Here is a 24,372-nt window from a genome sequence, read left to right as displayed (position 1 = left end):
CTTTCCTCCTAGCCAGGATGCCAGCTGAACTCAGCCCCGCCCAGAACATTTGAGTTCGGGCAGTTCGGTCTTGACTTGATCCATAGAGGAGTAATTACGCCCGAACAGAAACTGTTTGGACCAATGAAATTGTTAGGGCGGGCTTTATACGAGGATGGACAGATGATAAACAGTAACGTAATCGTCCACGTCATCAAAGACGCTTGGGTTGAATTTGTTCTAATCTTAAATGGATAACATGTTCGTATAGGCATTCACCTTCACTATTTATCTCACAAATGATGACTGTGTTGGTAAGTACTCTGTGTGTCCTTAAAATCTTTTTTTTTTTTTTTTACATATCATCAAAGGCACTTGGGTTGAATTTGTTCTAATCTTAAATGGATAACATGTTCGTATATGCATTCACCTTCACTATTCATCTCACAAATGATGCTTGTGTTGGTAAGTACTCTGTGTATCCTTAAAATCTATTTTTTTATTATTATTATTTTTTTACACGTCATCAAAGGCACTTGGGTTGAATTTTTTCTAATCCTAAACGGAGAACTTGTTTGTGTATGCATTCACCTTCACTATTCATCTCACAAGTGATGATTGTGTTGGAAAGTACTCTGTGTATTCTTACATTTTTTATTTTTTATTTTTTTTACAACATCGGCAAAGATCGTTTACATTAATCTTTTTCTTCTAATGTTACATATTCCAGTGTGCGTGGGGGGGGGGGTAGTTCTCGGGGGAAAAATGGCATTTGGGGGTAAAATGTGTGTTATTTTGGCAAGGTTGCCTGCTAAAATTCACATTCCTGGGTCTATATATCAAATAATTTAGGTCGCTTCAACCTGCAGACATGAAAAACAACTCGATGGGAAAACCGCAGACTTGGTAACACAGCGCAGTTGAGCTCTGTTGACATTTGACAACTAAGGTTATGCGTCGCTCCGTTACTCGGATTGGTTATAGGTCTATCCAATTGAGGTCTTTCCTTGTTCGGTTAAAACACACCCAATGGTGCAGTATCAGACTCATATTCTGACTAGAATTGAGTATGATGACATCAGGCTACTTCAGCATAGGTCGTGCAAATCTTGCAAGTCTGATGACCAACCAAATCCCTGTGCCCGTCTCTCCAGCTTTCCATTGGTCTTTCTCTTAAAACCAAAGAAGCTGTCTTCCCCACCGTATACATGTAGCACTTTCCGTCTTTTAAAATCCAGCAGCAAGGATGCTCTGGCCATTTGCCTCACGCTGACATCATCACAGTTTAGCTTATTGGTAAAGTGAGTCTTGTGGCTGTGTACTCCCACATGCAGTTTGGAACTCCAAACCCCCCGTCCTGTCTTTTCTGGAAGATGAAACATCTTGTGGAATGTGTTTAGACAAGCCATTTCCTAACCACATTTATGGTTTTGTTGTCCATTCCATGCAATACTTTTTGCGGAGTATGGACATTTGCAAAAGGATGTTGAATTTTAAAGAAAGCTGTGTCTCTTATTGCTAGCACTTTTAGCACAACAGGAAGACGTGATGCCTCAGTGAGGTACAGTCTGGTCATGAACTGATGTGCCATATCAGTCACAGCAGACTCCATTCTCCAGCCATGTTAAACTTGTGACCCAGATAGTTGTAGGCCTCATGTCTAGTGTACACTCTGAATGACTGGTCTAAGCTGACGAAACAGGGAGGTTGGTCGGCCTTTGATCTATACCGACGGTTGCCGCTGCTCCTCCTTTTATAGAAAACTGCACATTTACTGTGCTTTGACAGATTCCTGATATGGTCAGGCCTGCAAGTAGTGCATGACAACATGTTTTTTTTTTTTTTTTTATCACACCTTCATCTCAGGATGCAATGACCACATCATCAGCATAGCCCTGGACTAGGTTTGGTGACACGATGTGGGGGCGGGGCTTGTGCACAGAGATATTTTAGCAATTGATTTATTGCAATGATAAAGTATACAGCACTCCATGGGCAGCCAGTTTCAATTTCCTACATCAAGTGGTATTGGTCTGGTGAGGTCCTTTCCACAGATTACTTGCAGGTAGTAGTCACAGTATACACCTTTTATTATGTCCACATAGATCTTGGAAAGCTGTAACCAAAACCACTGGTAAATGGTTTACTGACCATGGTATTACTGTGCTCAATTGGCCTGCCAACTCTCCTGACCTGAACCCCATAGAAAATCTGTGGGATGTTGTTGAGAGACGCAAGACCCAACACTCTGGATGAGCTTAAGGCCGCTATCGAAGCATCCTGGGCCTCCATAACACCTCAGCAGTGCCACAGGCTGATCGCCTCCATGCCACGCCGCATTGAAGCAGTCATTTCTGCAAAAGGATTCCCGACCAAGTATTGAGTGCATAACTAGACATAATTATTTGAAGGTTGACGTTTTTTGTATTAAAAACACTTTTCTTTTATTGGTCGGATGAAATATGCATAAAAAAAAAAAAGATTTTTGAGGTTTTCATGAGCTGTATGCCAAAATCATCAGTATTAAAACAATAAAAGACCTGAAATATTTCAGTTGGTGTGCAATGAATCTAAAATATATGAAAGTTTCATTTTTATCATTACATAATGGAAAATAATTAACTTTATCACAATATACTTTTTTTTTTTAGAAGGACCTGTATACCTTTTATATACAAGCTGTGACGTAGTTAATCTCGTTTATTTATTTTCCTCTTTTTTTTGTCTAGTTGAAATATTTTGACATTTTTGAATTTGGAAAATTCTACTACTATTATTATATGAACTTAATTACTTTTTACAAGTACTTTTTTTAAAGTACTACATGCTTCTGTTGTACATACTGTCTAAAGCATATATTTGCAAGCAATATATCGAATATATCGTGAAATAAGTCTTCATCATGATTTTAGTCATACCACCCAGCCCTAGTCATTTCATAAGCAAAGTATTTGATAGAAATAATAACAATAATCTTTTCTTTTAATGTCGGCAGTGGGGCATCTGTTTTGTTTAGTTGGAAGTGTCACTGTTGTGAGACTGTGACACATGGCTGAATCATAATAGACTGTAGAAGGGGAATCAATGATTGGATTTATATTCGTGACATGTAATGTTCAGATGAAGTTTGTTTAGACTGGTATTCTGAAGCCCAGCAGCTGTCGAAAGTCACTCATGCGGTAGCTTCCATTCTTAGCCATTCCAGTTGGAGACTGCCCAAAATCTTTGAGTCTCAGAATAGAGCAGAATCTCACAGCCTGCGGTATCCCAGAATGCCAGGAAAACCCTTGACTGAGAACGTAAACGCCCATATGTTGAGCAACGCCATTAGTCATGCCCCTCTTTTATTGGCTGAACGGAAGTCTTTGAAGCTATTAAAGGCCTACTTTGGTCAATAATTGTTTTCCTTGATTTGTGAAAATGAGTATGTGTTTAATGTTACCTATGCTTTGTAAATGTTAAGATTCTTTTTAATATGCAAATAAAATACTGCAGGCTTTCTTAAAGTCTTTATCACTTTATTAAAACTCAGCAAAACAAATGTTGAAAACAAACAGATGTTTACTTTCACGAGCCATCATGTATTTGTGAGCTTGCATGGGGAATGTCTTAAGTGAGAACGAGAAGTTTAAAGCTCACAAAGTCTTCTTGGATTTCTCTCAAATCTGCATTCTATGCATCCGCAATATCAAGAACACATCTGGGTACTTTCATGCATCCTCTGTACTTGCGTTCTTATCGCCTAAGAAAGCATATTGAAAAATGGTCTTTTTGTTTTAGTATGAGAACTAAGAACTAGATATTAGACATATAATTTCCGGATTTAATGCTAGATTCCCAGTTCATCGGTTCCCAAATACATTGCATTTTCTGTAAAGCTGATTTGACTATACTAAATAAATAACCTCAACTAAATAACCTCAAATTACTAATAAACAACAAGCCTACTAAAAATATTTGTTTTCAGCCACAGTAATGTCGGAGACATTGTGTACTTAACCTATTAGTTGTACATTTTCTAATTAGTCGAGGTTCCTGCACTCTTAGGTGGCCTTGTTTGTAATTTTAGGTCTTAATTGCTTGCATGTATTTCTGTGAACAGATATCAAAGTGAAATCTTGTTTGTTGGTCTCATCCCCTTCCTCTCTGGGAATTAGGGCTTCTTTTCATCTCAGCACGGAAGCTTGCATACACTAAAATTCACATAAATGCATACTGCAGCTCTTGCGGATGATGCAGGCGATTACACATTTACTCAGTATCTAAACTTTTTGTATTGTTGAGTGGCACAAGTATTATTTTTCTGTCTAATTTAATGATAGACTATTTACTATTGGTGGATACTTCTCAGCTGGCAACCTATTAGTACATCTAGAAAGATTTGGACAGCTTATCTTTGCAGCATCCACAAGTTTTTGCTTCATGTTAATGGATGGAGACTGAGTTTAGAGCAGAGGAAACGAGGTATCCAGAGGCTTTGCGCTATCTCGGTTATTCAGAACGGACTGTGTAAATAATGATACGCCATTATGCATTCATTGGGTCTCAGTGGCAGACTTTCATTTCTCGTTTGCTCTTTGAAGGAATGCATCCTTAGAGAGCCGGCACGACACGTGATGTAGCGGTTCCTAACTCACTCCCTCTTCGAGCCACCCTCACTTAACAAAGTCCCTGAAGCACATGGGTTTGTTTTACTAAGTGTCACCGTGAAACCTTGAGAAACATATCTGAACTAGTCATGGCTGAAGACAGCAGAAAGTGAATATAAATGTACTTCCTGTCTATGGATTTACTGCACTAAGGAAATATTCGGTATGTATCTAAAATGTATTTTCACTTGTCGCTGCTTTTTTATAAAATGCAATAATCTTGGTTACACTTACAATGGAAGTTAATGGGACTAATCCGTTAACATTACAATTATTTTTTAAGTTTTTAGTTTCAATGGTATTGCTAAGCATTTCTATTTCAAATTAAATCCAATTTTACAACTTTGTCGATATAACATCGCAACACCGTAAATCTTAACACAGATAACTATTTACAAAAAGGTTTTGTAATTACTATGTAAAAGGTTAAATTACTATGGAAGTTAATGGGGCCCATCAACTGTTTGGTTACCCATATTCTTCAAAATATCTATTTTACAGAAAAATAAATTCATACAGGTTTGGAAGAACTTGAGGGTGAGCAATCTATCCCTTTAAATGACTGTAAGTTTATTGTATTTATAATAACAGGGCTATCTATTATTTTTACTCTTTCATTTGGAGATGCTAGTGGTGTAGAATAGTTACAGGGGCTGTTGATAACTTCTGAAGCAAACCTGAGAGAGCAGCTGCACTCAACTTACGTTTTCCAATCTGAATGGGAAACAAAAGCCGGCCTTTGCCTCAGACAGCAGGCTAGTTGGTAGAACGGCTTTCATAACACTGCATTTGCAGATCAGGAGCATTTATCAAAATGTCAATATGCAAAGTGAGGGCCTTTTGCTGTGGCTAATGAATACAACAGAGGTGGGTCTGAGCCTTCGCTTCCCTCGAGAGAGCCTAGATCTACAATTAAAGCCCTATCGGCCTTGTCTCTTCCTCCATCAATACATGCTTTGACTGGACCTGCACACACACAAACCACGGTACTTCATGGCCTGTTGCCAGGCAACGGAAGAGAGGAAATGGGCTCCTAGACCTGATAGGTCACTCTTGAAGAGGAGGCCATCCAAAGCAAGAATCTATCTGCTTGATAATGGACCAATCTCTCTATCCCTGATACCTGAGCCAAGAAAGATAAATTGAGCACAGCTTACATTATTTCTATGATTTTATATATTATATTTAAGGCTGTAGATTTACCACAGAAATGTATTGTAATTATTAAATTAATAATAATGCAAAAAATATTAACAGTTTGACTGTAAAATGTTTTAATTGTTCTTTTTAATGCTTTATTTGCAAAAAAGGGTTGGTCTTAAAGGGTTGCCCCTATTCTCTTAATGAGTCATGGGTGTGTTTTGGGTGTAATGTGCAATAAACCAATCAGAGTCTCATCTCCCATTCCCTTTCAAAGCCAGTTGGTCTTGCACCATGGCGGATTTGCTATTTACATGGTAGAATTTGCGAGCGGAAAAACTGAATGATTCTTTACCGAGGAAACGGATCTGCTTGATACAATGAAGCCTGCCGTTCATTACTGCATATAAGTAGGCTAATTCTGATACATGCATTGATCCACAATCCATTAGGACATGTAGGCATTTTGATGTTTATGTACACAATAGTAATATTTTACTTTTTAATCCTTTCATTTTTCATATTTAATGGGATAGTTCACTTTAAAATTAAAATGAATCCTTTTTAAAATTAATTGTCATCCTTTACTCACCCTCAAGTTGTTTCAAACCTGTATGAATTTCTTTCTTCAGCTGAACACAAGGGAAGATATTTTGAAGATTGTCAGTAACCAAATAGTTAACTGGAACCATAGATTGTTTTCCTACTATGGAAGTCAATGGTTCCAGTTAAAGGTGTAAAAATTGATGTAAAAATATCCAAAAAATGACCTACACGCATCAAAAGAATGAGAAGAAATAAGGGCGACGTCATTAAAAAAATGTCAATTTATATTGCTGCAGAGATATCAACCTTAATTAGCAGAAACATTACTAGCCCTAGCCCGACAGGTGTCGTAATACCAGTCTCGGCCATAGGAGGCGGTATGAGGGCAACATAACCACCAGCCAACCTGGCGTACTTGAACCTGATGTCAATCGTGTGGAAAGTACAGCCCACTACTTCATTTCAGTTCAGGGAAGAGAGTGGACGGATGGCCGAAGCCCTTGGCCCCTTAAATGTATCTGATATGATAAAAATAGCTGTTTTTACCTGACCTGGAAAAAGCGGAAGTGCGGGCGCCTGGCGACTGTGTCCCGTCCCGTCATAATAAAAGTCCCGGTACTCACGAGCCATTTAGAATAGGCGCCCTCCAGTGGACGAAAAGTTGCATAGTGCACCTTTAACTGTTTGGTTACTGACATTCTTCAAAATATTAATAAAATCCCTCTGAATTGAAGCAATGCGTTTGTGTAAGAAAAATATCCAATTTTAAAACTTTATAAAGTAAAATATCTAGCTTCTGCCAGATCAAAAAGGGAAAAAAAACTTAAGTGGTGTGCAATGTTTTCAGACATAGCGTAAGCATTTTGAACTGCTTCTGTCACAGTGTGCAGGAACAAACTGAAGACCACCACTAGAAACACACACTAACAGGACGATTACCAGACAAAGAATGAACTAACAAGTAATCTCACACTGAATGAAATATATGAGGGGGAAAATGCTTCTGTTGGGCTTAATTGTTCTTTTATACTGTAGCAAATTGGTCTAAGTTCAAGTACTCTCAACTACAGTTAAAACACACTAGGTAGTGTTAGGAGTGCTGAGAGAGGTGAGAATCACTGTCAGCAGTGACCTACTCAAACAGAGCTTAATAGCAATACAATATTTGCTTGCTCTGTCACACACATCATTTAACAGCAATTAGCATTACTATTAAAGGCCTAGTCCATAAAAAGAACTGTTTCTCAGTGTCTCTTTATCCATTTATGTCTCAGAAATATTGAATTTAGTTGTGTGAGCATACTGTATGCGGTAAGGTCAGGCATTTTACATTGGCCTGTGGCATTTTCTTTTTCTGCATTTGCTGTTGAGAGAGGACAGACTTGAACCACTTATCCGAGTCAGCTTAAGCCAATAAAAAAATGGACTGTGCTTACTTCCATACAATTATGAAAAACTGCTTTATTTATGCATGTTTTTGCATTAGCCTCGTCAGTTTAAAATTGATAATGATTGGGTGTGTTTTGTTGCTTAGATCTCCACCAGTAAGCAGGAACACAATGCAGGGTTGCAGTATGTTGTGAATAAGATGCAGTGCAGAATAAGTTCAGCGCATGCTGTCAGATTGCGGCATGGAAAAGTTAACAGGTTCGGTCACTGGGGACGTTGCAACCAAACACATAAATCTTATCAGACAAGTCCATGACCCAAAAAATGCCACCATTGCGGGAGCTGATCAATGCCAGGCTTTATATCTTGCACTAAAATGGTTTGACTATTCAGAGAGTCTGTGTAGTTTCCACTGAAAGGGACTATCTCAGGGTAAAGGGGGCAGCTCTTTCTGTGCACTTCATTAGTTAATTAGAATACAGGCACACTGGCTCTATTGTGCGCATCATCCAGAGGGACAGACGGAAAGAGACAGAGCCCTGCTCCTTCTATTCTCATAAATGCACCTCCAAGCTTTGAGAACTCAGTGACCGGAAGGACTTAATCATAAAATGCATTATGCTTAGTCATTCTTATATTGGCTCAACCTGAAATGAAACATACTTTACGCAAAAACATTAATGCAGAAGCTTCTAGATATGCTAACTTAATTTTGTGTGCATTTGCAATTTGAAGACTGCAGTTCATGACGCAGCACAAGCACACATTGCATTCTCATCTATGCCACAAGGGCACTGTTATTTATAGAGATATCTGTGTTTAATGTCAATCTGTAATTTTTCATGTTAACCAGAATTTGACTATTAATAATGCATTTTGTATGTGCGTGCGTACACACACGCATATATATAACATGCAACAGTGGTGAACCGGCAACAGGTTTATGGGCGGCCATGGCTCATTGATGCATGTGGGAATTAAGGCTGGCCCGTGTGATCCGATCAAATAGCTAGACGAGCTACTGTTGCTCATATTGCTCAAGAGGTTAATGCTAGTTCTGATAGAAAGGTGTCCGAATACACATGCATCGCAGTTTGTTGCGTATAGGTCTGTATAGCTGCAGACCAGTCAGGGTGCCCATGTTGACCCCTGCCCACCGCCAAAAAAGTCAACAGTGAGCCTGTGAGCATCAGAACTGAAGCAATGAAAGAAGGTGGCCTGGGCTGATAATTCACATTATCTTTTATGTCACATGGGTGGCCAGGTGCGTGTGCATCGCTTACCAGGGGAACACATGGCACCAGGTTGCACTATGGGAAGAAGGCAAGTCGGTAGAGGTAGTTCAATGCTTTGGGCAATATTCTGCTGGGAAACCTTGTGTTCTGCCATCCATGTGGATGTTACTTTGACACGTGCCACCTGCCTAAGTATTGTTGCAGACCATGGACACCCTATAATGGAAACGGTATTCCCTGGTGGCTGTGGCCTCTTTCAACAGGATAATGTGCCCTGCCACAAAGCCAAACTGTTTCAGGAATGGTTTGAGGATCACAACAACGAGTTTGAGGTGTTGTCTTGGCTCCAAATTCCCCAGATCTCAGTCCAATCGAGCATCTGTGGGATGTGATGAACAAACTAATCCATGTAAAGTACTATTACCTTATAATTTTAGCCATGCATCTATTCAAATTTAACAAAATTAAAGTAGATTTCTGTATATAAGATTGCTTTTATATACACATTTATTACCTGGTAAATAATCCATGTTTTTTTTTTCTGTTAATAAAAAAGTAAGAGTTTGTCAGGAGGTAATTGTGTTTTTAGAGTTCTACCATAATACATTTTTCAACAATGATGATTTAAATCTTTAATGGTGGCCATTTTCTAGCTCAGCTGATGCCTCAGGCAGACTGTCAGATAGAGAATGATGTTGTTGAAAGCTGGAGTAACTCTGGCAAACATAATGAAAGCCTTTGAAAATGACCCAAGTGCTCTTCACTGATGAAGCCTCTGACAGACTGCTCTGCATGCATGAACCTGGCTGGCGCTCCGCAGCTTGTGTCAGATGTGTGTGTTTGTGTGTGTGTGTGTGTGTGTTTTTACCCAGAGGTTCTTTACATGCGTTTTATCTGTTCTGAACCCTTTCAGCCTGTCTAAACACACCGCCTTGCTCTGAGGCTCTGTAAACTCTGCCCTGTAAAGCCATCCTCAGTAAACCCAGTCCTGCGCAGTGCCTCATTAGTAACCCATTAGAAGGACACTCTCAGGCCAAGGGATTTATGGGGTATTTTCCGTAAGTGAAATTGCAGCCACGTGCGTCAGCGGTGAGCGCAGACATGGTGGAGGAATGTCTGAGTTCGATCCGCACAGCCTGACAAAGGAGAAGGGCATCAGTATTCCAGGTGTCTGCCCACATCAAAGGGAATTCAGCAGAGCAGGGAGCTGTTTGATTAGCTGGCATCGATACAGCTTAAGATTTTAGGCTGCTTAAGACAGCTGACAGCGAAACAGGATTTCTCGTCTCCTTCTAAGTGTTTTACTAGTCTTCTCATGTCTGAGTTTGCAACGGTTTGTTCCTGCTGAAATTTTTACTGATAGAAAGAGTGCTTCCAATAGCATGGACACTTACCAGTATAGATAATAAAATTAATAGATTCAACGTTTGTTTTTAGATAGCTGACAGGAACGCTATAAATCTTGATCCTATGGACTAAGAGAGGCACCCAAAAAATGTATCAAATATCAACTTATTAATTATTAATTAAAAAATACATTTAAATGGAATACAAAATGTACAAAATGTAAGGGTTTTGTAGTTTAAAAAAGTAGTAATACAAAGTAATAAAAAATTAAGTAATACATTAATATGCATATTTCATTTTATAAAAAAAATATTCATGTAACCATAATACATTAATAAAACATTTAATGCAAACATTTAAATGGATTGTTTTTATTGTGTAAAAAAATACAAATCTTAAGAACATTTGTCCATTCACTGCTTTAATAGGTTTAGCAGTTAGTACACCCAAAAATGAAAATGCTGTTATCCTTTACTCACCCTTATGTCTTTTCAATCCCATAATGCTTTTTTTTGTCTTCGAAATACAAATAAAGATATTTTTATTGAAAGTTGAGACATCGAAAGATTTCAGTCCAATGAACATGCATAGAGCACTCATATTTAGTACACAGAAGCTCAAGCATGAGAACCAATGAGGTTCATTCTTACGTGGCATTCCAGCATGTTTGAGCTTCTGCAAGAACCAATGAGGTTTGTTCTTGTGCGTCAAGAAAGGACAGCTTTCATTTACATTATATGAGTGTTCTATGTAGCCTGTTTATGTTTGCTTATTATATGTGAATAAAGCCTAAATTAAATCTGTTCATCAAGAGGCCGTGTCTTTTCGGAAGACTTGGATTAAACTGCTCAATTCTTATCGATTTATTTTACAATCATTTTATGAGCACTTTTAATCGTTAGAGATTTGGGTGAATAGACTTTCAAAAGAGTGACAGAAATCGCTCAGAATTCTTTAAGAATATCTTCATTTGTGTTTTGAAGATGAATGAAAGTCTTAAGGAATGACATGTGACTGAGCAATTGATGACAGTATTTTCATTTTTGGGTGAACTGTATAAAAATACCATATTTTTGCAGGTATTTAGGAAAGTTCACATAATCGTTTCTCTAAAAAACAATGCAACAGCCAGTTATCCTCCGCTGCCAGTTTACCCAGTAGTACACTCTTAAAAATAAAGGTTCTTAAATGGTTCTTTGGTAGGGTGTATGGTTCCATGAAGAAACTTTAATATCCAAAAAACCTTTTCATTGCACAAAAGGTTCTCTGTAGTGCAAAAAGATTCTTTAGACTATAAAATGGTTAGGAAAAAATGGTTCTTTAAAGAACCTTTGACAAAATGGTTCTTTGGGAAACCAAAAAATGGTTCTTATATGGCATCACTGTAAAACCCCATTTTTTGGTTCTTCCTGGCACCTTTATTTTTAGACCCCCAGGTTGCCAGGTGGCAGAAAACACAGTGTATTGCAGCCATGGAAGTCAGCAAACAAACTGGGTCAGAGATCACAGATTCTACCCGACGTAAAAAGCTAAACATCTCTATGAACTGGATTAAAACGCAGCTAAATCATCACATCAACTTACAGTTTTTAAGTCTCCTCGCCTTCCATTGTCAATTGCGCTCGCTCCTCAAGCTGGCAACCCGTGTGAGCGTTGAGTCTGAGGAGGAGGGAGAAACAACTCTCTCCAATAGTTTGAATTTGGACTGCAGTACCCATTTCAGCCACTATCTGTCAATATCACATACTGCACCTTTGACTGTCGGATGCCATTTTTGAACTCGATTGATAAATGGATAAAGTGCAATTGACAAAGTATTAAAGAAAAGTGATTTGCAATTGTTTATAAAATATACAGTCATTTTTGTGTTCAAAATTAGTTAGCCACCTGAGCAATATCCTTTTTGACAGTGCTCTGACATATAACGACACTCAATAACCTTTTCCTGGTCTGTTTTGTGTCTCTTCTCTGCTGTTCTAATATAATTATAATAATCTATTTTTACATTTAATTAAATGGAATTCAGTTTATTTATTTAAAAATTATATATTTTTCTTATTTTAAAGTGCCACTACTTCACCATACCTGTAGGCTCAGGACTGTCAGCATTTTTATGGGAGGAGCATTGTAACACTTCCCGGGTCTCATAGCCCTCAGAGGAAATCAAACTGGGGCAGGTTTACTGGAACCAGACACGGATGCCCCCAGACAGCCATGAGAATGAAACTCAACTAGCATTCTCTTCCACTCGCAGCACCAATCATAAAGAATAAAGCTCAAATCTGTTTTCCCTGGCTCATCATTAAGAGACCTGAGTGGGGCTGAGGACAGAATGGGAGCTACAAATTCTTAGCTCTAGTGATGCTCTAACTCCAAGCAGAGACCCTCAGGAGGGTTTGGTATTTTAAAAACAGACATTTCTGTCCAGCCATTTGTGAGGTCCTTAATCTGCAGTTTCCCCATAAGCAAAACGAAGGCCGGTAGCCACATAACTGCTTCCACATTTTAATGAGTCATTTATTTTTGTATCATCCTTTGGAAAATAAACTGCTGCCTTACTAGAGTAGTTCGACCAAAATTGTGTTTTTAGATCCCAATCCAAAGCTGGTACCCTTATAGTACAACAAAATGACTTCGTAACACAGTGCGTCCTGTCTAGTTTTGAATGATTGAGAGAATAATTAGACAATCAAGAGCTTGTGAATCAATGCATGTTCATGAATCGGACGCTGATTAAAAAGAACCGAATCAAAGAGAAACGAATGGCACTGCACGGGCTACACAGTATGATTTTGATTTAGTAAAAAATAACCTGAAGCGTCATTTGTTTTTGTGATTCTGACTACACTGGTTGTTCTGTATGTTTTTGATTTAGTAAAAAGAACAGGCTCAAAAGATTCCTTTGTTTGTGAACATCCCTGAAATGCAGGTCACGATTAAGTGGAAAGTCGATATTTTTACACAGCCTTTCTATATAAGCGTGGTAGCACGCTTATGGGGGTCAGAGTGGGATGGCAGTGCGCTTACATTTGTTGGCTGGTTTCCATACACCATGTCTGGTCTGAAAACAGGATGGTAATTAGCCCGAGACGGGCACAGCTGACAGACTGCAGCATCAGACACCCCAGCACCCTTCAATTCCCCACCACACGGCTTAGTCAGGATTACCGGACATACCATCACTCTGCCCGGTGCTCCTCTGTCTTCATCGGCGCTGAGGGACATGGAGAGACCACGGTCCACAGCGCAAACAAATTACACGCTCAGCTAAATGGCATGCTGGGTATTTATTTGCAGGTGGGACACTCTCAACGTGCTTTACTAGGAGTCTAGTTCGGAGGAACCGTTGAATTCTCGATTCAGGCAGACGATCGTTTTGTTGGTTAAAGTTGTAGTTAGCTTCTCTAAGTGACGTTATGAGACCAGACATGTGCTGTTGGGTATTGAGGTTGGTCTACATGGGCTGATATCTGAGGGAGGAGTTTTCTGCCTCAACTGGCTCGATGAGATGAGCTCACTTGTCTTTGTGCAGATCAAAGCCTTTTCAACGTAACGGGTCCATTTTTTTAGCCATTTCAGTTCCTTGGCGTCATTCCTTTTCGAATTAAATTTGAGATTAAGTAGCAAAGCCTTGCTAATGTGGACATACTGTACAAGACGAGCCAGTTTGGGAGGGGGATTCATAATGATGGCTAATCTTCCTCTGGTGCTTCGACAGAGCACCTGTTCTCATTGACTTTCAACAGTAAGTCAATTAACTTTAATTACAGCTCGTGGCTCAAGGCCCCACAGTGAGAGGCAAGATATCAGGACGATCTACAGCCACACATTGAACCCTGAGACATTGTCTTCTTTCTAGTAACCAACCACCCACCTCATAAACATCATCATTCTCTTCTGTTTAATTAGGACTGCTCTTACTGATATCGCACCTCGAGCACACCTCGTGCTCTTTCACAGACAGGGGTGTCACTTTATACTTCCATACTTCACCATAAACCTTTTCTTTTAATCTTTCTTAAGGGAATAGTTCACCCAGAACTGAAAATTGTAATTTAATTACAGTTTCATTTAAAAATGCTGGCCAATACTGATAAGCAGTTCATTGCATAAGTAATAAACAAATATAATCTAAATAAATAAATAAAAATGTATACAAAATTGAATCTTTAGTAACTTTTTAAAATGTATATATTTGTTTTATACTATACATTATAATGTTGTAATGCCAAAAATCATATTTAACATTTTAATTTCTGTTACTTTTTTTAAACAAAATTCTGTAGAATTGTAATATTGGTAATTTATCGGTTTTTAGACATAACATGAAATGTTAAAATCAAATCAAGTTGTGTTCTGCTGAATATTTTTTACAGCATAAGCATGATCTTTTATTGTTGTTATTATTATATAACATAAAAAATGTATTCAGTACTAACAATAAATGTTGTTGTTGTTATTTACTCATATAAATCATTTAAATACTCACATAAATCCAGAATCAATAAACAAAGAAATTGTATTTATTTTATATTTTATTTACATGTACATTATATTTATTAAAAATGTCTTTGGGTGAACCGTTGCTTAACTCTTTCCCCGCCCGCATTTCTTTCTTCTTCCTTTTTTTATTTTGCCAATTTTTGATAGTTTTCACAAAAATTTCATGGTCACAAGAATATGTTTTTGTATGAATATCCAGACAAAAAAGAACAGAGCCTCTGCTCTTAAACAAAAACAAAAATAGTTTATTCTAGCTTATCAAAAAGTGGTTGCACTTTATTTTACAGTATGTGTACATACAGTCTAATATTGTAACTACATGAGTTAAGTCTAGGGATAGGTTCAGGGTTAATACCTAGTTATTACCCAGTTCTTACATGGGGAAGAGGACTGTAAAATAAAAAGGGCTAACCAAAAAGCTGCTTTTGTCAATATACATCCAGATCAAATTCAGAACTACGATCAAAACATATAGATGGAGTAGATTGCATCCATTAACACCCCTAAAGCTTCACATTCCTATACCTCATCCTGGGTCGACATTTTATACAGTAATGATGCAGTGGTGATTTATTACATTTTGCATTAGCAATCCTTATATCACTTATTTCTGCTTCTTCTTTTTTCGTGTTTTGGACCAGAGATGCAATACTCTTTCAGAAGATCCCTAATAGCGCCCCCTACCATATAACCATGAAAACATGGATTGTCTGAAATTTCCATCAATGTTGGGGAATCAGTGTCTCATAAATGACAAAAGAAAGAAGAACATTCTGAAAATGCTGTCAGTGGTGTGAAAGTGTTAAAAGAAAAGGGAGGAGATGATATTTTCTCAGGCCTGTAATTATATGTGTGATCGCCAGTAAAAGAGCGAACACTGTCTCTGATGTTTAGTCACCCATATCTGCATTGAGTACAATTTGAGTCCTGGAGGCAGTGCTCAGTCTCTGTGCGGTGGGAGGTGCCCCTCAAGTTTCGAGCTGACACTGCAGACCGTGGGGCATCTGCATCATTAAAGGTAATAACATATGTAAATGAAATGAACTTGTTTTTGGCAAGGGATATTCAAGTCATTTGAATTTGTGTTAGTCACACATCGTGGCAGCCTCTGAGCGAGCGGTCTAATTTATCATCCCGTAGACGTGCCATGTTTTTAAAGAACACATTTCACTTCACAGTTATTATGATGGTGGCATTGGCTACTTGTTGAAGTAGTACATGTTTGCAGATGCTAACTTAGAACTGCTAACTGACAGTCCTGTTACAAATAAGGCCCTGACGAGGGAGATACATTCCCATTTACACCTGGTGTTTTAATCCATCTGACCATCTCTTTTGTCCACTTCCGGCCACTTCTGTTCTGATTTCTTCAGGGGGAGGGGTCAATAATAATAAAAAAAGCATAAAGTAAGACAACAAGATATTCAAACAAGATATTTTTATTGGATTGAAGGGGAAAAAATCAATGTTGTAAATGAAACAACTTATTAGAATATGTTAGACCTATAAAAACCATGTAAATTAATAAAATCAAATTAATCCATGGGCAATTTGATAATGAAAATATTTTTTTCTAGTTTTGCCAAAATTTAAAATATTTAATTAGGGTAGAAATTATGAGTACAATTTTTTTTTTTAATCTTTATGTATAATCATTTTCCATTAAATCAGGTGGTTCAGTTGGTTTTTGACTTAGAGTTAATACAAATAATGGGATATGGAAACGCATTAAACCCATGTGACTGATCGGCTGTTTCCGTTACGTTTCACGTTTGAATGGAAACCCAGCTAATGAGACTCCACTAAATTGAAAAAGATTGATAACCACTGCTGTAAAGCCAAATGTCATCATTCCCACCATCACAAGCATGTAATTCCTTGCAAGTGTCCTGCCTGTTTATCTGTGTAAAGCCTAAATGTATCAGTCAATCTTCAAGTGAAAGCAGCAGGTCAGTAGCAGGGGGCTTTATCTTGCTTCATGGTCCTTGAGACGGACACTTTGCTCTTGTTCTGCAGTCAGGCACTTTGGTTGCTGCCATCACCTCTGGGAGAGCATTTACACATACTTCTGAGGTGAAGGTCGACAATACTACTTATTTTTTAGATCACAGCTTTTTTTTATTTATGCTGTATTAGCATTTTGATCCTGGAATAAACCGAATATTTCCTTGAAAGAAAACATGTGACATTCATCATGTAGTCCTCGTAGACTCAAATGGAGCTTTTTAGGCCTGGATTATACATGTCACTTTCTTTGTCAACACGTATAGGCTCATACTTATGTTGGCTTTGTGCTGTCTGCCTGTGTTTGTGTGTGCATGCCTATAATCCTATTAGCTTTATGGATTTTGGCATTACATATAAGCTTTGTCATCAACACTTGTTGAACTCCTTAAAGTAAAGCATTGCATCTCAAATAATTAGTTTCATATCAGATTCAGAGGCTTTGTTTATTCAATTGTCTGTCTCACATGTGCCTTTAATCGGTGTTAATGGACATCTGTTGGTTTTCTATAGTGTTGATCTGGAGTGTAATTTCTGTCAACGGGTTCCTTTTACATTAGGGTGTTCTTCTTTGATTCATGGCTTAATTATTCAGAGACGAAGAGCTTCTGAAAATAGTTTGGATGGTGCAAACACGTTGTGGGCGTTTGTAATTGTTTTTGAATGCTGTTGTTCTTTGTTTTTACTCTTAGTGAGTGAGTGCAAGGAAGCCAATGTTTTTGCTACACTTTAAGGGATGGAACTGCCCTAAATATGAGAAGTTGGAGGCAACTGCTAGTCACTTAATTTTTGCATTTCTCCAGATCACAGAGTGTTAAAATAGAACCTCAGAGCTATTCTCCCATCTGTTCTTACAATATGGTGCAGTGTAACCTTGAGAAAATCACAAAACAGTTGGCTATGCCTCTTTTCCCTAAGCTATTATTTTTTGTAATTGCCTTCAAGTTAGTCTGCTTTAAAACATTAAAAATAGTAAAAGCTCTTACGTTAATAGGAGTTTTTTTGTCAGTGTGAAACAGTATAACTACAGAGTCATTACCACGGCTTGTTAGTCCTTTTTTTTTTCTTGTCTAAAGACAAAGTTAATGCTGCATCCTCTCCACATCATGCATGCATAGACTGAGACAAATACTGGAACTGAAATAGTCGGCGCAATCGGACCGGATGATCAGCGTGGTAATGAGGCCATCCAATAACATTCTCTCACCCTGAACGCCCTTCTGTGTTGGCATCTGCTGGAAGACTTCCACCTAGAGGGTATCCCAGGCCCTCCAGTTTCCATAGTAACTTGGCAAGGGCCCCCCGCAGTGTGGTGCATGAAGTTTTTGCAGGAAGAGTTCAAAGTTGACATGCCACTCCAGAGATGCTGATTTCCTTCATTGGCTGGTTGGGTAAGATGTGTGATATTAAGCTGAAGCAGCTGTTATCCATGAAGTTTCTCTGTTTCATTTACTGCCAACCTTAAATTAACCATGTGCGCTTCACTGTATTAGAAGCAATACAAGTTCACAAATATAGTTCACCACAAAATTCCTCAGACATTGATGAGCACAGGAAGGAACAGTTTGTGAGAGATAATGTGATATTATATAATTTATTACCGTTCAAAATTGTTTGAGGTCAGTATGATTTCTTTTAAATAAATAAATCATTGTACCTAGCAAAGACTCATTAATTTGATAAATGCTGTTCTTTTCTTCAAAGAATTCTTCCTATTAATCAAAGAATCCTGAAAAACACGCTCATGCTTTGTACAAAAATATTAATCAACTGTATTCAACATTGATAATTTGTTTCTCAAGCACCAATTCATGCTTTCTGGGGGATTATATGACACTGAATACTGGAGTAATATTGCTGAAAAATCAGCGTTTCACTACAGGAATAAATACAATTTTAAAATGTATTCAAATAGGAAACAATTATTTTAAACTGTAATAATATTTCACATTACAGTTTTTTACTGTATTTTTGATCACATAAATGCAGCCTTAGTAAGTATAAAGGTGCAGCTAAATTAAGAAGAAATTTCACAGGGCAAAAATGTACAATGCTAATTTGTCAATAGGGTAGCGATGCAGGAAAGACGGCTTACACAGAACTCACTTTCAAAGCAAACAGATTTCTGATTGGTCAGTGTGTCAGGTCGCTGAAAAACTTGAGCACCTGGAATCTGCTTCTCTTTTAAGTCTTACTTAAGAAACTTAATTCGAAAATTTTAAAAGAACCCTTTATTACATTACATAACATTATACAGATCCCAGTTAAACCAGTCATGCTTGTGTTGTGCGTCATTTTGAATGATTCATTAAAGAGTCATTTGTTTGTGATGAGACTGGAGTAGAATCGCATTCTGTTCAAGATGGCATCTTACATGATGACGTGCTTCTGTCACATTGATCTGTGTGTTTAACTAAATGTAAACTGTGAGATATGTAGAGGCTAACAAGTGTCTACCCGTAATCTATGAAGACTACAAAACCGTTAATCACTGACAACCTGAGCGCAAACCCGAATGGAGGAGCAGATTCATATTCAGAACGTCAGATGCCCCTTACCTAGAGGCATGTCATACAGTATAAAATCATGTCTTGAAATGTGTTGGGAATGGAACTCAGCAACTCCATGCTTTGGTATCAGGTGTGTGTGAACGTCTTTGAGTTAGCCTTAAATCTGCTGAGAAGGAATGACACCCTACATATTGGAGTTTGCCCATGCGCTTTCATCTTCCCTTCATAGCTTGCCTGACGTGGCATTTCAAAGCGCTTTATTCCTGCAGAATGGTAAAAATAAACTTGCTGCCAGGAAAGTTTGTCAGTGGACGAATCTCTTTAATCTGGCCCACAGAAATTTAAGCTCTCCCCGAGTTGACACCCAACTTCAGGCACACGTCAACGTGCGGACAGCTCATCTCCTTAAAGTCTTCGGTGATTAATAGTCGTGTGTTTTGCCAACATCAGTGTCTCTGCCTCCGTTACACAAGGATTAATACACCATGCTTGCTGGCATGTTTTTCCAGAGTACGGAGATGAATTGGCGCAGCTGTGTATTTGCATGAATATAGTGATTTAATGTAGAGGATGTAGCTTTGTGTCAGACACAAACACATGGATTGGTAACACATCAATGAACTGAGGAAAATGCAGAGCTGTTTTCATTAGCTGTCAAATGCTAATACATACATTCCACAGAAAACTTGACATCTAATAAATGCGGGATCTTACTAGCAGAAATATGTGATTGGAAGTCAAGGCAAAATGGTTTTGGATGTAGATATACAACGTAATATATAATTCTCATTTGAAAGATAGCATTGTAAGAGAGCTATAGGCCATATTCAAGATGCTACATTTGATATGTTCAGTATTATTGTGGGTACAGATGGAAAACTAAAACTCTCTCTTGCTTCCTGTTGCTATAATATTAATATCTGTTTGACTCAGAAAGGTCTATAATAGATGTGTGTTAGCATCCCCATTCATCTCAATCAGTAGCTTGTGCTATGCTAACCAGTCAAATTTTTACAACTCGGTTGGACAATTACTGACAGTTTTATTATTTTACCTCACTCTCATAATTTGCTGGCTTGTCTGTGTTTGCATTTGTATTGTTATTGTGCTATATTCTTAGTCATATGAGATATTACTGATATGCTAAGTGGCCTGGAGTTATCTATGAAGATTAAGAGTAAAAGCGCATGGAGCATGCTAGAGGATCGTGCTGGCAACACAGCAAGTAACCACCTATAAGGCTGAGCTGTTTCGGATTTATTTTGTAATTAGGCTTATCGATTTGCCGTCCTATTGTGTTTTATGTGTTCATTTGCCTTCCTTGTGCTCTGAACAAGGACACAGCGCTGCACTTTTGCTGTATCGAAGGAGTCAAACATTTGGCTTCATTCGATATACAGCCTCAAGACTGCATTACCAAGTCAAAGAAGTTCAAATAACAATATCATCACTGTACCGGATTTCTCATGGTCTGCGTTTATTTATTTTCTTGAGTTGTTCAAGGGGCTCTGGTGTTTTTGAGTGGAAATTGGACTATTTCTTAAGCGGAAATGCTTTCGGTGAACAAACAACTTAAGTCATAAGCAAATTTAATATGCTGGCTTTTCCCCTGCTTCCTTTTTTTGCCTGTTTATGAGCTTTTTAGACTGATTTTTTATTTTTTTATTTGCACAATACTTGGATAAGATATTGGATTACAGTGTTTTACTCAAAGTATATACAGTCAGTGACTTTTCAAGCTCAGGGACCAAGTAATAGCTGGGTTACTGGATGCATGCACTTAACACTTGATTTGGTTTTGAAGACATTATTCCTTTTTTCGGTATGTGCCGAAAGTGTAAGCGTGCTGTCTGGAAATTCATTTTGAGCAAACAAGACAGAACCACTGTTTCCTCCAACAGTACTTTAACGTCAGCGAATATCTCTAGGTGCAATTCTTATACAGACAAACAAATAGGGATGTTCTTTCCTTGACTGCAGATACTAAAGCAAATATTCACACAACCACACATGACACTCTCTATCTCAGAGCATGATGATGAAATACTGGTCTGTATGTCTGTGTTCGAGGTTTGCAGATATCTGTACATTATCCTTGTTCTATTACCGAACTACCCAGTTTCATTTAAAGCCACCAGTTGAATGTTAAGTGACAGAAGCTTTTTTTTTTTTTGCCTTTTATTTAATCAAAATAGAGTCAAATTTGCAGGTCAAAAAAGGTCAGCCGCAAAATAACTTTGTCCACGCCTTTTCAGTGCTCATTTTTCACTGTGTGTCTACCTCACAGTTATTTATTAACGACAAAAGACGGTTTGCATTGGTGCAAACTGTTAGTAAATGTAGCCCTTAATGTTTTACATTTTTAAATTATCCTTGTGATGGCAAAGCTGAATTTTCAGCATCATTACTCCAGTCTTCAGTGTCACATGATCCTTCATAAATCATTCTAATATGCTAATATGCTGGACAATAAACATGTTAAAATTAGTTGCAGTTGTGGTGCTTAAAGGAATAGTTCATACCATCTATAACTTGGTGAACCATCCCTTTAATATTTTTTATAAACATTCTCTTCCTTCATTGCATTTAGGATTTTTTTGTAGCATTTCTTGATTTAAAAAAAGAACCTTACGTTTGAAGAGTTTCGATGTCAACAAAGGTTGTGTACTGTATATACAATGTTCTTGCTATAATTCAATTTACTTACATCTTGCAGAGTAGAAGAATCAGATGTAGAGCACTTTTGTTAAATCTGATTTATTGAATGAAAGATTTTTACCCAAGAGTACAGAATGCTGCAGTGTTCCGATCTATCGCGTGTGGTTTGTTTCTTGGTCAATTCCTCTCCAGGAGACAAAGCATTCCTGTAATTGCTGACAGATTATAGATGTTTATGATTGACAAGCTCATTGGCTCTGCCTGCAGTGATTCTTCTGACGAGAAACAATAAGGTGCTGTTGTTTTTTCGGCGGGTATAGTTTCACTTGTGAGAGAGCGGTTTGCCTTCATTTCTTTTTCTTCGATGGCATCTCTAGCTCGTGGAGCTAACGGCTGCTTGCTGCCTGGGCTCATCTCATTCACCCCGGTTGATGCAGGAAGATGAAATGTATTAGCCTCATATCAGGAAACTAATATGCCGTCATTTACAGCATTACGGTCCCCGGCTGCACACGAAAGAAAATGTTCAGGGAGCTCCATCAAGTGCCTTCCATTAAACTGGAAAATTGAAGCTTAAGGTACCATTATAAAATATCAGTGTAGTTCAAAAACCCCAGGTAATTGTAGGTGGAAAATAAGACCTAATTCACCGTATTTCTGATAGTGCAGAGCCCTAATTGTCATATTTAGTCCAAGAATCAGCCTGCCTAACACTGGGATTTTTCAATAAGCGCTTGTGACAGTACTTGGGGTTACCATGGCTACGGTTTACTGCACATTGCTCTTGTACGCCAACACCCCATGCGCCCGTGTCTGTACCGCGGTAAATACTCATCTCCGCCTGCCACATTAACAGAGCTGGAAAAGAGCCAGAGCTATTGACGTGTTGTTATCTTCAGGTCCAAAATTGCACGGCCTTGTGCTCCTCGTACACCCACTGACAACATCCTTCCCAGGAGTGCGTTTTAATTGGTTGGCAGGCCCAGTCACTAGGGATGTACAGCATATGCTGCTTCATTTTGCTTCAAGACAGAAACTGTGATTTTATGTAAACTACCTTAGTAATTGGATAACAAAGAAAAGCTTTCTGCTGAAATGCTTCGGTTAGGATGTGTAGGAGGAACATGGAGAAGTGTGTTTGGATATAATTTAAGAATGGGTCATGATGGATGATAACCTACACTAGGTTTCCCACAGTTATAGGCCAAATATCAGGGCATTTTAATTAATAGTCAATACACACTACCATCTAATAGTTTGGGGCCAGAAAGATTTAATTATTATTAATAGTAGTTGTAGTTAGATGTATTTGAAAGAAATTAAAGGGTTAGTTCACTCAAAAAGGAAAATTATGTCATTAATGGCTTGCCTTAATGTCGTTCCACACCCGTAAGACCTCCGTTCATCTTCAGAACACAGTTTAAGATGTTTTATATATAGTCAGAGATTCTGCCTCTCCATTGAAAACGTATGCACAGTATGCTGTCCCTTTCCAGAAGGACCAGAAAGGTAAAAAAAAAAAAAAAACATAATCAAAGTAGTCCATATGTGACACCAGTGGGTTAGTTAGAATCTCTTGAAGCATCGAAAATTCATTTTGGTCCCAAAATAACAAAAACTACGACTTTATTCAGCTTTTTCTTCTCTTCCATGTTTGTTTTCAATTCGCAAACAAAGATTTAAACAGTTATAAATCAGCGTATTGATTCATGATTTGGATCGCATCTCAAGCTGACAAGCTGCTGAAATCAGGTGACATTGGCGATCCGGATCATGAATCAATACACTGATTCATAACTGTTCTAATCTTTGTTTGAGGATTGAAAACAGACACAGATTTTTGAGTGAACTAACCCTTTAATACTTCTATTCAACAATGATACATTAAATTGATCAATACTGACCATAAGGACAAAGGACCTTAAATAACACAGGATTTTTGATTAATTATTCAGACAACTGACTTACTAAAAAAATTCACATCCCATGTATGATTGGTGTATAGAATCCATGTGGGTTATTTCTCAAATATGTGTTTCTCTCTGTCTTCCCAGCTTCTTTGCAAGTGGATATCATTCCGGCCCAGGGAGAGATCAGCGTGGGAGAGTCTAAATTCTTTTTGTGTGAAGGTAGGAGAATGACCCTCCTGTGATGAAACATATCTGGGGCCAAGTCACATTTAACCTTCATGAAGTGCTTTTGATTTCAAAGCATTTAAACAAGCCTTTTCATTCTGATAGGTTGGCACGGTTGACTAAAGCTTTGATGTGCTTATTTACAGCAGATAAATTCATTGACCTGCCTGACTTTTGCAGTGAATTCGTTTGTGAAATTTAGTCCTTGATTTTTGGTACAGAGTGAAAAATAATCTTAAGGAATATTGGTTGATGAAAAGCCAAAGCAACTTCTATT

The 24,372-nt window shown here is 38.0% G+C and overlaps 1 protein-coding gene across 6 annotated transcripts in view; it reads left to right on the top strand.

The window, feature by feature from the left end:
• Positions 1–24,372, top strand: part of ncam1a (neural cell adhesion molecule 1a) — a 274,586-nt gene that overhangs the window by 149,868 nt on the left and 100,346 nt on the right. For all 6 annotated transcript variants that reach the window (XM_067424257.1, XM_067424256.1, XM_067424258.1 and 3 more), the window contains exon 2: positions 24,015–24,089. In XM_067424257.1, coding sequence (XP_067280358.1) covers positions 24,015–24,089 — 75 coding nt within the window. The remainder of the gene's footprint in view (positions 1–24,014; positions 24,090–24,372) is intronic.

The sequence above is a fragment of the Pseudorasbora parva genome, chromosome 18, assembly GCF_024679245.1.
Source record: "Pseudorasbora parva isolate DD20220531a chromosome 18, ASM2467924v1, whole genome shotgun sequence".
Taxonomy (NCBI): domain Eukaryota; kingdom Metazoa; phylum Chordata; class Actinopteri; order Cypriniformes; family Gobionidae; genus Pseudorasbora; species Pseudorasbora parva.
Note: the sequence above shows the minus strand (reverse complement) of the source record. Positions and strands in the feature narration are given on the sequence as shown.